Source organism: Leuresthes tenuis, unplaced genomic scaffold, assembly GCF_036924035.1.
Source record: "Leuresthes tenuis unplaced genomic scaffold, fLeuTen1.0.hap1 SCAF_8, whole genome shotgun sequence".
Taxonomy (NCBI): domain Eukaryota; kingdom Metazoa; phylum Chordata; class Actinopteri; order Atheriniformes; family Atherinopsidae; genus Leuresthes; species Leuresthes tenuis.
In genome coordinates this window covers 20428559-20441398 of record NW_027325362.1, presented here as the reverse complement: position 1 = coordinate 20441398, position 12840 = coordinate 20428559, and the positions used below count along the sequence as shown (strand labels likewise).

At 42.0% G+C, this 12840-nt stretch overlaps 2 protein-coding genes across 5 annotated transcripts in view; both read right to left on the bottom strand.

Moving 5' to 3' along the window:
• The window catches only part of LOC140313276 (arginyl-tRNA--protein transferase 1), a 45806-nt gene extending 40202 nt beyond the window's left edge, over positions 1 to 5604 (bottom strand). For all 3 annotated transcript variants that reach the window (XM_072391322.1, XM_072391323.1, XM_072391324.1), the window contains exons 1-5: positions 5439 to 5604; positions 1537 to 1600; positions 833 to 895; positions 572 to 669; positions 178 to 414 (exon numbers count right to left, since the gene is read on the bottom strand). In XM_072391322.1, coding sequence (XP_072247423.1) covers positions 178 to 414; positions 572 to 669; positions 833 to 895; positions 1537 to 1600; positions 5439 to 5547 — 571 coding nt within the window. In that variant the 5' untranslated portion in view covers positions 5548 to 5604. The remainder of the gene's footprint in view (positions 1 to 177; positions 415 to 571; positions 670 to 832; positions 896 to 1536; positions 1601 to 5438) is intronic.
• A 330-nt stretch (positions 5605 to 5934) lies between these two features.
• LOC140313274 (delta-1-pyrroline-5-carboxylate synthase-like) lies at positions 5935 to 11631 on the bottom strand. Of its 2 annotated transcripts, none has more exons than XM_072391319.1 (17): positions 11514 to 11631; positions 10910 to 11017; positions 10651 to 10802; positions 10416 to 10565; positions 10191 to 10295; positions 9942 to 10100; positions 9459 to 9549; positions 9042 to 9166; positions 8796 to 8940; positions 8634 to 8707; positions 8454 to 8547; positions 8004 to 8224; positions 7751 to 7888; positions 7449 to 7644; positions 7161 to 7282; positions 6730 to 7012; positions 5935 to 6612 (listed from the first exon to the last, which is right to left on the bottom strand). In XM_072391319.1, exons 2-17 carry the CDS (start codon positions 11004 to 11006, stop codon positions 6431 to 6433), a joined length of 2334 nt encoding a protein of 777 aa, XP_072247420.1. In that variant the 5' UTR covers positions 11007 to 11017; positions 11514 to 11631; the 3' UTR covers positions 5935 to 6430. The 2 variants fall into 2 exon arrangements, with proteins under 2 accessions (XP_072247420.1, XP_072247421.1); XM_072391320.1 differs by having other exon boundaries at positions 9948 to 10100.
• Positions 11632 to 12840: the final 1209 nt, after the last annotated feature.

Here is a 12840-nt window from a genome sequence, read left to right as displayed (position 1 = left end):
CTCACAAAAGTGTCGAGGAAACAAAACGGTGAAAAATAAAATTCCATGTAATAACGATTTACTGTTATCACATTACTGATCAATGAGAAGAATTTCATTCCTCTATTCTCAGAGACAAAAAAAGTAGCACCGATCGTTTGATCGCTTCTACCAATGATGGAGAATCAGATTTGGTACCTGCTTTAGGAGCCACGCTTGAGGTTCTGCTGTCTGAAACAGACGCTGCATCATTTTGTGAGGTTTCTGAGCCTGTAGGTTTGACATCTGCGACCTCCTTCTGAACTTCTGCGACAGCAGGACAGTCCGTTACATCCTGCTGAACATCTTCGATAGCAGCACACTTCATTTCCGGCTGGCAGACTTCAGTGGGCTCTCGTGGCCCAGCCTCTTCACAAACTGAGTCCATGGGCTCGCCTACATGGCACAAAGTCAGTATCGCTTACATGAGACACCAAAGAGCCAACTATAACTGCGTTGAACTGTGACACAATCAAAAAGCGCCACCTGCTCATACATAAATGCTTTTTCATGCATTTAAACTATCGCGCTACGAATTTATACACAGCCTCACCATCTCCCGGTGGCAATTCTCCTTTGGAAATGAATTTGTTCAACTTCTTTAGAATCTTCTTGTGAGATTTGGAAGGCTGGAATTTCAGTGCATGACATCTTGAGAGGCAACATAAGAATGAAAAGAATGAAAGAATGAAAAAGTCATGGTTTGTGCATAGATCTGCTGCGGAATAAACATTTAAGGGAATATTACGACACAGCTGTCAAAACACTCACTTTCACGTGAAATTCTAGAGAGTAAGTAAAAAAAAAACATTACCTGATGGTATACTGTGGACAGCATGTCTTCTTCAATATGGGTTTATAAACATATTTCCCACTTCTGAAATAAAGAAATACAAGTACAGCCTTTACTGTGAGTTTACTTTATCTAATATCTGAAGCATCCGCAGCGATACTTCTTGATCTGTGGGCAGGGATGGGGTGACACCAGGGGACAACCTTCCAGGCACAGGAACAGCGAGCAAAAGAGCCAGAGGCGTGTAATTTATCACAGAAATATATGCAAAAAATAAACAATAAAACAATTCAAGTCAACCAAAAGAGATGTAAATGAAGAGATAAAGGTGAGATGACTACAAAGTAGTAAAAATAACAAGAAGGGCTGAAATAAGACACTAAATGTTCCCAAAGGCACTCAAAATGCTCATAAAAAGATGCAGAATGGTTAATAAAAGATGCAAAATTGCTATATTATTTGCTATATTTATTCAAATAAACATGGATGCAAAACAAACAGATAAATAGAGATCTAAAGGGATCAAAACAAGGCATTTAGTGACCAATACAGGACCAGAAAGCGAAGTATAACTATTGAAAGGTACACATTAGGACTTTTTTTTTTCTTTTTTTTTTTTCCAAGCACCCCTTAGTCTAGTTATTTAAGTCTTGCGTTGGGTGAGCGAAGGATCTTTTACACTTTTCTCCCAACAGTTTCATAACGAATCCATGGAGACAGCTCACCTTCTCCATCCTCGATCTATTAGATCTTGGTAGTCTTGTACGGTCATGGTGTGCGACCACATCCCTGTCAAAAACAAAAGAAACAGATTACATTAATATTCTTAAATCATTGCTTGAAATAAACTGTTTTTAGGTTTTAGAAGGAGCTCTGGTCCAAGTTAGTTTCCCAGTGAAGGAGAAAGAAAGTGTTTAGGATCCATATGTGCAGTTTTACTTCAGGAAAAGCACTTTGCAGAAAGAAACTATGACTTAAATAATACAATTTAATGCTTAAATGGAAAAGAAATTACATTAGAAGCCATCAGAAAGGAGTTTTCAATTACCTGGCTCTTTTCACATCTGATGGACATGAAAATGAAATAGGAAGCATGTGCATGAGCAACATGCTGTTTGTGAAGAAGCTGCTGGAGACTCTGGTGTTGAGGCCAAAGATTTGTTCCTGCTTAAATCCCAGCATCCCAGGGGGGTACTTTAAGGCCCCAATGGAAAGATTCAAATCCGTTATTTGTAGCCACAGCAGTTCTGCTCTCCCAGAACTGGAAGTCTGAGCTCATCCTCTCCAGTCCTGACCTTCCATTCACCATATGCACAGTGTGCACAGGCGCTTACACCAATCTGTGAGCCCAAGACAGCTGACTCTCTGTTTATATCTGAATCAACAAAGGGAGCGGACATGCAAACAGTTCACACAGCGCACATCAAGAATGATGTGTCCCAGGAAGTGGTGCTTAATGGGAGTCCAAAGAGACAGAGACAGCTCAGAGTGAGCAAAAGGGGCAACACTTTTAAAACCTATGCAGTACATGTGAGATTGTTTGCCAAGAGATACAATATATTGACTGCTGCTTTCTTTATAGAAGTATGAGTAACAGATATTCTCAGCTAAAAGCATGCACAAAAGCAGAACTTCCTCCAGCTCTCATAAACACACCTTTGCTTGTCAAATGTCAAGTAAAAATGGCTAAGTGACAATGATACCTCTTCAATATAGTGAGCAGCCCTGTATGTTTCTGTGAATTAGTCACAACTTGCCCCTTTTGTACAGTCTTCGAGGAGAAGCCGCTCCAGCTCCTTCAGGCTACTTGGCTTCTGCTGGCGAGCAGAAATCATTGAATCGTTCCACAAATTCTCAAACACATTGAGATCTTGGCTTTGATAAGCTTTTCCAAGTCATTTGAATCTTAACTCTCAAATTACCCAAAGGCAGCTTTGCCAGTGTGCTTACAGTCATTATTCCATCCCAGTCTCAATTCTCTGGAAAACTGAAAACAGCTTTTCCTCAGCAAATTGCCTTAATTTACCACCAATCACAAACAGCTTCCCGGGCCCCACCATTGACAAACATTCCCACAGCATGATGCTGCAACCACCATATTTCACTAGAATGGTGCTCTTGGGCTGATGGGTTTCTGTCCCATGTGACAGTTTCTCTGAGGACAAAATGTTCAGTTTTAGTCCCGTGTTTGGGGAGCCTCCAAAGACATTTGTTGAACTCTTCTCACGAACACCATCGTTTTTGTCCTGCAGACAGACCCTGTAGATTTTTAAGTGACACTTTCCAGCTCCTTCCTCCTGCTTTCGCCCTTTTTGTTACCTCCGTTCAAAGCAAAGGAGGCGAACACAGACAAACATGCACTAGGTTTCTTTTACCTTTTTTGTCTATTGAAGCTTTTTTCCCTTGATACATAAAAAAGAGCTCAAAGGAAGGTGAATACATGTATTGGTGACAGTCTATTGGTCTACATCAATAGGGTCAACACTTTGACAGCCATTTGGTGAATTCTTACCTTTAATAAAAAGAAAATGGATATGAATCTCAATCAAACACATGAGCAAAAAAGCCCATTACTATCTTTGTGATTTCAAATGGGAACCAGATTAAAAAGGCAAACCGTTTAACTGTCCGTGTCTCCGACTGAAGACAAAGAACAGAACAGAATTACAACACTTGTAGAGCCTTATTTTAATTCTAAGAGAATGACTGACAATAACTAATCATTTTCCTGCACCTCACAATAGCCTGTTCAATAAGAGTTCATTTTGAAAAGCCTGTAAAATAGACGGGTAAAATGTCCGATACCTAAAATGCTAATATTAGTTAGTGCAAATGGATCGTGCCAAATGAAATAGATATGGATGCAACTGCTGCCATCGTAATGGGCCAACGGGACCACCTGATCCATTCTTCAGCCTCCACTGAGGCATAATGGCCACAGTGACACAGAGGACGGCAGATGTTGTGCTTTGTATGGTGGAGTCACATTAGCTTTGTATACAACACCACTGACAACATCACAGGACCAATCACACAGAGGAAGATAAGATCCAGCTGAGCACCCGCTTTGAAAAGCTTACAGCAGAGCTGACAGATTGCTAAAACAGCTTATCTGAAAATCACAGCAGTAATATAAAGAACAGATTGATGGGCATTTTAATCTCAGGCGAATACAAGCATTAAAGCTAAACTATAACAGGAGACTCTGTAGTGGAAGAAATTCTACTTGTTGTCGCAGCTTGAGAACAAAGAAAGTTAATCTAATGGATCTTATAATAACATAATGACAAATCCAGGATGCCTTCGTCTCACCTGCAAAACACTGCCATACTACAAGAGTAACAAATCTAGCAAGGTCTTGTGACTTCATCAGCACCTATCATGCCCAAATGACGTTACATACCCAGATTACAGCCCTTAGATTAGACAACAGCTCTTGTCTCCAGGCTCTGAGCCAAATCACTTATTGACTGCATTAGGAACTGCCTAAACCCTAATCATAGGCAACCTGGCTCACCTCTACCTGTGCTCAGGCCATCTCAATGACACCGTTTTCTGTTAAACACAGAAAAAACCCTTCCTACCCACCTGACTACGTAAAGTCCATTTACACAGTGGCGGCCCAACACAACAGACTTCCTTGGCCAGTTATTGCAAATACAAATATAAACTTCCTTTTTTTTATATATTTTTTTAAGAGATACACTGTTAATCCTCTGGTTTTCTCCACAGAGACACAAGATGAACAACAACATCAAAAATGGTGGGCTAATTATGAAAATTAAGATAGATCATCAAATACTGGTCCTCCACCAGTGTTCATTAACACTGACATGTACCTGACACTGACACTGACACCCCTTCAAGAGTTTAATTGTCAGTCATGGGAAGTTTTATCTCATCATAAACAATGCATATAAACCTGCTCTGAAATAGCTTCTATGTCCACACCTTCTCCACGAAATGTGAAGAAGTACAAGACCATAGCTAATGAGACTCCGAATCCCACTACATGTACTCCTCCGCAAGCCCTGGAAATGTAAAATAGCACATCCACCGATTCTCGACCCCGAATCTGACACATTTGAAGACCTCCGACACGTTACAGACAGCTGCACTTTCGCTTCTGAGGGCTACAACCTTCCTTCGCTGCTCTGCCTCTCACGTTACCGTTCTCTTGCTAGCACAAGTGCTAAGATGTTCCCAAGTCTTTTGTCAACTTTTTTTAGGTACCATGGTTATTACATGGTGAGTTATCAATACCAGAGTTATCAGCAATTCAACAGTGCGCAAGAGTGTAAATTCAATATCTTTTTTTATTAATTATTCTCCCGGGACTGGATGATAGGGCTAACAGCTACAAACTGAGCTACATCATTAACCTGAACAAACAAGCTAGTCTTATTAATGAAAACGCGTGGTCGGACGTGCTTGTCTCGCAGTTTTTACTTCTTCTTTGTTTTAATTAAACTTGGAATACATTTAATGACGACGGAATTGGTAAGTGTGCTAATTAAAGCTAGTATCATTACACTCTGTTTCTATTCCAGTAAGTACAGGGAGCTAGTTCGTTAGCACAAGTCAGTTCAGTCACATTTCTCACTCGCTGCTTCATTTTCAAACTTACCATGAGAGAAGTTTCCCTTTTCATTTTTACAGTAGCCACAACGGTAACCATCATCTCCGCCGAAGTATTCTACTATAGTGTAAGAATTATTTCCTGCCATCTTTACCATCCACACAAATGACAGCTGAGTTTGCCAGGTCACCTGGCAAGCACGGCCGGATATCAAACCCCGCCCACTGCCTGTACGTCGTCGTGTTGCGTTAAGGAAAAGTCGGAAGTTTTAAAGCTCTAAAGATCTGGTTTGGTTTCATTAAAATTTATATATCCCCACAAACGAATACATTTGTTACAGATGCCTTCTTTTACTAAAATTAGCTTTTATACCTCTTTTTTTCTCCCCATACAATCTGTGCACTATAGAGTAGAAGTCTGATACTACTGCATGTCAGCATCAGTAAACAAAAATGCCACCTTTACTGAACAGTGTACTGACTAAAATCAGAATAAGCAATAGATGGAGATTTTTCTGTGTCCAATATAAAACACAAACTCATGATTAAAGAACTGTACACCATATTTATTTGATTATTTGTGCGCAGAGAAAGGACAGCAAAATAGATCTGAACTGATATCCCACACAATCAACACTTGTAGTAAGTGACAAAACCAAGGAGGAGTTTGTATGTATAAAAATAAATTAGAAAAATCACACCTGGGGCAATGATTCAGTTCAATGCTGTTATAAACACGAGTCTGCAAGGGAAAGATTGTTTGTCCCTGTCGACATTATGTCTCATCTTTGCTGTTTTAGCACAATTCTTTTTCAGCTCATAAGCTTCTTAGAGCCAATCGGTTTCTCAGGAGAAATGTGTGGATCTGAAAAAAACAGCTTCACAGGTTTACACAAAGGTTCACAAAAATGGGAACTCGATGCAAGTTTCCCTTCGCCAGCATAGTGGACTCACACAGCTGGTGAAATTGTACTTGTAAATGCAAACCTTTAACAAACCCTGTTATGTTGACTCCTGTTGATGGTTTTCAATTTTGGGCACCTAATTAAAACTCCCGTGGGGAACAGGGATGTTTTCATGAAGGTATTTCATGCTGCCTTGTTCAGAGAAGTCGGCCACAGTGTGACCCTCCCCTCGAAGGACCCATTTGGTGGTAAGAAGTCCCTCCAAACCCACTGGACCTCTTGCATGTATCCTTGCTGTGCTGATGCCAACCTCAGCTCCTGCAAAAGAAATTGTGTGAGAAAAAAAATCAACTCTTCTGCCCTGCTTTCAAAATGCTAGAAGAGGTCAGGTCTATGTAAAAGCAATAGTAAAACTATGCTAGATACTATGCATACCCAGGCCAAAGCGATAGCCATCAGCAAAGCGAGAGCTGGCATTCCAGAATACGCAGGCGCTGTCCACCTGCTGCAGGTATTGTTCAGCTGTATCTTCATTCTCTGTAACAATGACGTCTGTGTGGGAGCTGCCGTATTTGTGGATGTGGTCCACGGCATCCTGCATGCTGTCTACCACCTCGATGCAGCACTCCAGGTCCCCATACTCTGTGCGGAGAGACTTCACCTCGGATGGGCTGAAAGTCAAATAAGATGCAAACCGGGGTCCAGCATGAATCTTGACCTGGAAGAAAGTAATAACCAGCGATGAGAATTTAGTACCAAATATGCTTTAGTTCTAGACCTTATTCAAATTTTAAAAAACACCTAACATACTGGTATCTTATGTGTGTCCATTTGTGCCCCCAAAATAATGTCTCCACATTTCTTACTTGTTCTGTTCTCAGCATGTCGATGATCTGGTCAAATAAAGGAGTGCGCAGTAAGTCTCTGTGAATAAGGAGGGTCTCCATAGCATTGCAGGCAGCAGGGTAGTCACATTTGGAGTCTTTGACTGGAATGAAACAGAGATATCAGATAAGTACAGTTGCCGGTGCGACATGCACCCAGACAAAAAGAGATTAAAAACAAGAATAGTTTTTTTTTTTCTCCAGCCTGTGTTGCTTTCCCAAAACCCTAGGTAGAAAAACCCTTTACGTTACATTACAGTTAACACGTACCGACTTCTATGGCTTTGTCTATGCTGGCTTCACTGTCTATGTAGACGTGACAGACGCCCTCACTGTGCCCCAACACTGGAATGCCCTTCGCCGCTTTCTGGATGTCCCGGACCAGCTGGGATGATCCCCTTGGAATGATCAGGTCAATCATTTTGTCAAGCCTGCACAGATCTTCAACTTCCTCACGTGTGCTCACCTACATAATAAAGCACCTTTTAATACATCACCAAAACTTTAAATAATCCTATGATTATGGGGAAACTGAAACAACATCTAAAATAACTCTAGACTTCCTGTCTCACCAGCTGAATGGCGTCAGCCACTCCATGAATTGAGAGTGCTTCTTGAGTGAGTTGATGTAGGATCCTGTTGGTGTTGGCCGCTTCTTTACCACCCTTCAGCAGCAAAGCATTTCCACTGGAAATAGCTAATGCCGACACCTGCAATCCAATTGTCAATACATGACTATTATTTTTGATAAATATCAACAAAAAAAGAGTTTAACTGCATCCTAATGATTATCAGCTCCCCAGGACAGCATTGGGATGGGCTGACCTGTGGGAGGCAATCGGGACGTGACTCAAAGATGACCAGCAGGACGCCAATGGGGACAGTGATCTGTTCCAGCTCCAAGTTGTTAGCCACTCTGGTCCTCCTCAGCACCCGACCCACACTATTCCTGGAGGACACGGCAAGTTGACGCAGGCCGATGGCGAGGCTGTTCAGCTTGGCGGTTGACAGGCTCAGGCGATTGATCAGAGGCTGGGACAGACGACCTGTGAGGAAAGCAAAATCCTTTTGTGAGAACTAAACCAGTTACAGAGGAGTACAGTCTCACTTCACTATTCCTGCCAACTCTATAAATCACAAAGCCAAATTAACACCAGCGCTGACTACTTTTGGATCAAAGCCTCTTTTCTGTCAGTGTCCCTAAATGGAAGACAATTGTACTGGAATGTAGCTGTGGTTTAAGTTAATAATTGTGCCAACTCTGTCTCTCTCTACCTGTTGCTAACTCCATGTCTTTCCTGTTTGCACTGAGAATCTCATCTTTCTTCTCTGTAAGCAGCTCAGCAAGACAGCAGATGATCTCTCCTCTCTGGAAAAACACCAACATATCGGTATTCAATGAAAACATATTAGAATTAAAGCGAAAGACAGTACAACACAAAAATGTGTTTTCACCTGCTCAGGGAGCAGTGAGGCCAGCGTTCTGCCTGCATGCCGGGCCATCTCCGTCTGCTGCTCAATGGTTGGACCTGGTGGGGGTCATAATACGTACATCAGATATAAAAACGCATCACTTGGCGGAATACTCCTTCCATGTATCCCACCCCCTTCACATACCTGCGGGTTTCACTTCAGAGAAAAACGTGCCAACTTTTTTCCCTTCCACAATGTCTGTGATGACATGACCTGTGACCTTAGGATCCGTGCCGTTGGCGATGATGACAGAGGTCCCCCCCTGCAGTGCCCAGAGGGCTGCTTTCACCTGATTAAAACAGTCCGATTGAGTGTGATGCAACTCTGTCATTACAGAACCAGTTCTGCGCCGTTCACAAACCGAGATAAAATATTGTCCGTTAGGCTGACCTTGGCTTCCATGCCGCCAATACCGACTCTTGACTTAGTGCCATACGTGATTGACTGCTGGTCTCCAGGATAAAATATATCGATGAGCTTGGCATCGTCTGTTCCTGGGGGACTGTCATACAAGCCTGTGGGATATATTTTTTACTCGTTTTAATCCTTTGAGAAACTAGAGAAACTTACTGATGTGGAAATGTTTTCATCTAAGAAACCCAACCAAAATCCAGTGTGTAAACTTATAATGCAACCGCCGTGAATATGATTCAAGATAAAATGTTTTATCATACAAAAAGTTTTGCTTCTTTCCCCATGTCCTGCTTTATCCTTGGTGTCATAATAGAGCTGATTGTATCTGCTGTGTATACAAACAAAAATATGTGTGTAAAAGCAAAATAAAGCAAGCAGCATCGATTTCCATACCTTGAACGTCAGACAGGGCAATAAGAAGGTCAGCTTTCATTTCAACCGCCAGCCGTGCAGCTAAGCTGTCATTGTCTTTGATGCTTATTACCTGAGAGAAAAACAGAAATTTCACTAAGGCATACTTAGTACTTACACATTTATACTGTAAAATAACAGGTTAGCAGTCGCTGACATGCAACACAAGTCTTCTCTCAGTCATGTAAATGATAACATACATGCAGCATCAGAGGTTGTTTTCAAAAGTTATGAGACAGAAAAGAGACAACCACACTATGAGCTGGTTGAGAACATTTAAAGCAGATTTTTTTTTGTAAAAAAAGAAAAGAAAAGAATAATAATACAAACCATGTGACCCCCAATGTTAAATGTGATGATGGAAATGGAAGTGAAAAGAAACATACGTGTCCCATTTATGCATGGATTAAACAATCCACCATCACACTTTTAGAATTCCCAGCACACCCATCACACGGTACCCACATTTACCCCCTGTAGGTCACTATTTGGAACAGGGGGCGGCACAACGGCGTCGTTGGTGTTGATGATAGGAACGATGTTCATCCGCAGCAGTTCGTGTAATGTGCTGTTCAGGTTGCGACGCTTCTGTTCATCGTGAAAATCCAGGTTGGTGACCAGAATCTAAAAGAAGTGCACACAGAGTGAAGATTGCGCGACTTTAAAGTCACAAACTGTGAGCATTCTGTTCTGTAAGAAAAGTCTGGTACATACTTGTGCAGTGCAGATGCTGTATTGGGTGAACATAGCTTCATAAAGCGCCATCAGTCCACTCTGTCCAGCAGCCGCACAAGCTCGAGCTTCCAAAACTGGAACCGACTGAATAATAGATTTCACTGAGTCCAACATGACCAAGAGCAAAATTAAGCAAATGTTCCCATAAAACATACATACATAAAGAGTGGTCCTAAAGCCCTTGTGCTGAGGCTTATTATTTACCATGTCTTTGAGTTGGTTCTGTCCTGAGTGCAACGCTTGTCTGACACTCTGAGACAACAGTATCTCATGTCTCAGTCGCTGCTTTCCAAACGCCACAGCACCACTTGTCACGATCATCATCTCCCTGCCTTGGTTCTGCAGCATGGCCACCTGACAGGGAACAGAGACCATAACTTTTAACCTGCCATGTCAGAGTCAAGGCAATGCCTCCTCAGGTCTGCGTCAACGATCCCACCTGCTCTACTATCGAGGCCAGCCGTCCCAGTGCCAGGCCACACTCGTCCCCACGCGTAACAACGGCACTCCCCAGCTTCACCACTATGCGTTTGGCCTGCTTCAACTCACTGCGGTGCGCAAAAGACTTCCCATGGGGACGTGGAAGGGAAACTGCACGGAATGATACAGCAGATATAAGATCCAGCAACACCCAAGAAAAAGCTGCACAGCAGCTTAACAGTCTCTATTGTGATGGAGAAGTTGGGGTGCCTACTTACATTTAGCCTGGGAAAAGGCTCTGATGGAGGCTGGACAGACATTTGACCGTTGGATTCTGCATTTTAGTAGAGAACCCAAGGCAAACCTGGCAAACATGGCAGTGAAACCTGAGGACAGTGGGGCAACACATAAATCAGTGCCAGGTTACTGTAACAGTGGAATAACCTCATCTGAGATAAGAAGCCCTTTGATGTGATGCTGTATGCTGGTCAATTCACTGCCCATCCAATAAATAAGTAAATATCTGAACAATATTAATAAGCATTGTTCACTTCTGGAAAACCGTATATGTGTCTTGGTGCGTCTTACTTTAAATTGACACACTGACCCAGATGTTCTTTAGCATTGAGTTAGCTTAAGGAAAACTGCTGGCAAAAGTGCAAAGGCTAGATGCTCCACACGAATAAAATTAAATATAAACGGTATAACTGTAGCTTACGAGTAAGTAATCGGACAACAAGAGCGGCGTGTCAAGTGCTGCTGCTGTCAAAGAGTAGTGGAGCAAGCTAAAGTTAGCTAGCTTTGGCTATTATTAGCTCCTATTGTATGCGATTTTCAAAGACACAATGGGTGGAAAACGGTTTTAACATAAACATTCTTTACCTGACGATGCAAAGACCTAGAAAAAACTAGCCCCCACACACTCGTGAGTGCACTGCAAGGAGGAGACGCGGAGTCAATCAGACTAACTGCTTAGGTGCCACATCCACAGCCCACGTTGTTTAGGAAGTGAAGAAAGTGAGTTATTCACGAACGACGTGTACGTAAGTTACGCTCACGTAGTAAGTGCGACGCAAATACGTTATACGTACGAACACCGTGCAACAACTTACTTGTTACCCAAAGGATACGTAACGGCGGTAAGAAGCCTGTTGCCATTGCGTAAATGTCTGAAGATGTGTTATTATGACATTTGCTACCAGAAAGGCTGCTGCTGCAGCTTAATATTTAGTTTTCTTCACAAAATTTCATTTTAGCGAATAATTATTACAATTTAGTATTTATTATACGCAAGAAGACACAGTAGCCTATTAGGAAATGAGGAAATGTTCGCACTTTGTTAATTACACAAAAAGCAAAAGACATATTTGAAATAAATCATTGTCATAAACTGAAAGCTATCCTCTCATAGTGAACTTTGAATTAGATCTGTCTGTACAAACTATATCTAATTGAGGTTTTTCCTTTTTTTTTCCAATTGCAAGACAGCACAGACCATAATCAGATCACATTGTCTTATAAATCAGAATTTGATTTAGTTTGTAATTGAGAACTCTTCTTGGCTTGTCAAAATGACTCTTATATCACAACCTCTGAGCTAACTGTTCGCAAATAATTGTCATTGTGTAAAAGCTAAAATGTTGATCCTATCTTAAGATCATTTCTTTCCACTATGCTGTTTCCAGAGTCAAGCTTGAACTATCACACAACGCTGCATTTTGTACAAATAGTTGGAAAATAAATCAATTTGTGCGTGGTTTGGAATCCATGGTTTGAAGTGACGGCTATTATCAACTCATCTTTAGTAATCGGACACTTACGCTCATGGGTGGCTAGACTTGCCAAGAGAGGCCTCTGAAACATTAATGAGCAGGAGGGTCAGGAACATAGTGCACACTGAGCTGCCCTAACAGGTGCAAGCAGAGGTATGGGGACTGTTGGGGACACTTTAAAGTGTCCTGTTTGCCAGGATTTTTACACTGAACCCGTGACACTCCAGTGTGGACATGACTTCTGCCTCACCTGTATCCAGGCTGTGTGGGAAACAGATGTGTCTCCTGAGGGTCCTTTCTTCTGTCCAGAGTGTCAGATATTCTTCCCCTCTGACCTCACTCTGGAGATAAATGCTGACCTGCAGACGAAAGTGAGGGACTTCACCACAAACAGAAAGTCAGCAGCAGGTGAGACACAGAGAACAACTCCAACCAGT

Bases quoted from the DNA above. Each gene is read 5' to 3' on its own strand.
- LOC140313274 (XM_072391319.1), bottom strand. From the start codon at position 11,006: ATGTTTGCCAGGTTTGCCTTGGGTTCTCTACTAAAATGCAGAATCCAA. The intron at 9,167-9,458 runs GTATGGAAATCG...TATATCCCACAG, and splicing joins TGCCCTGTCTGACGTTCAAG to GCTTGTATGACAGTCCCCCA. The intron at 7,283-7,448 runs GTACGTGTTAAC...GTTTCATTCCAG, and splicing joins AGACAAAGCCATAGAAGTCG to TCAAAGACTCCAAATGTGAC.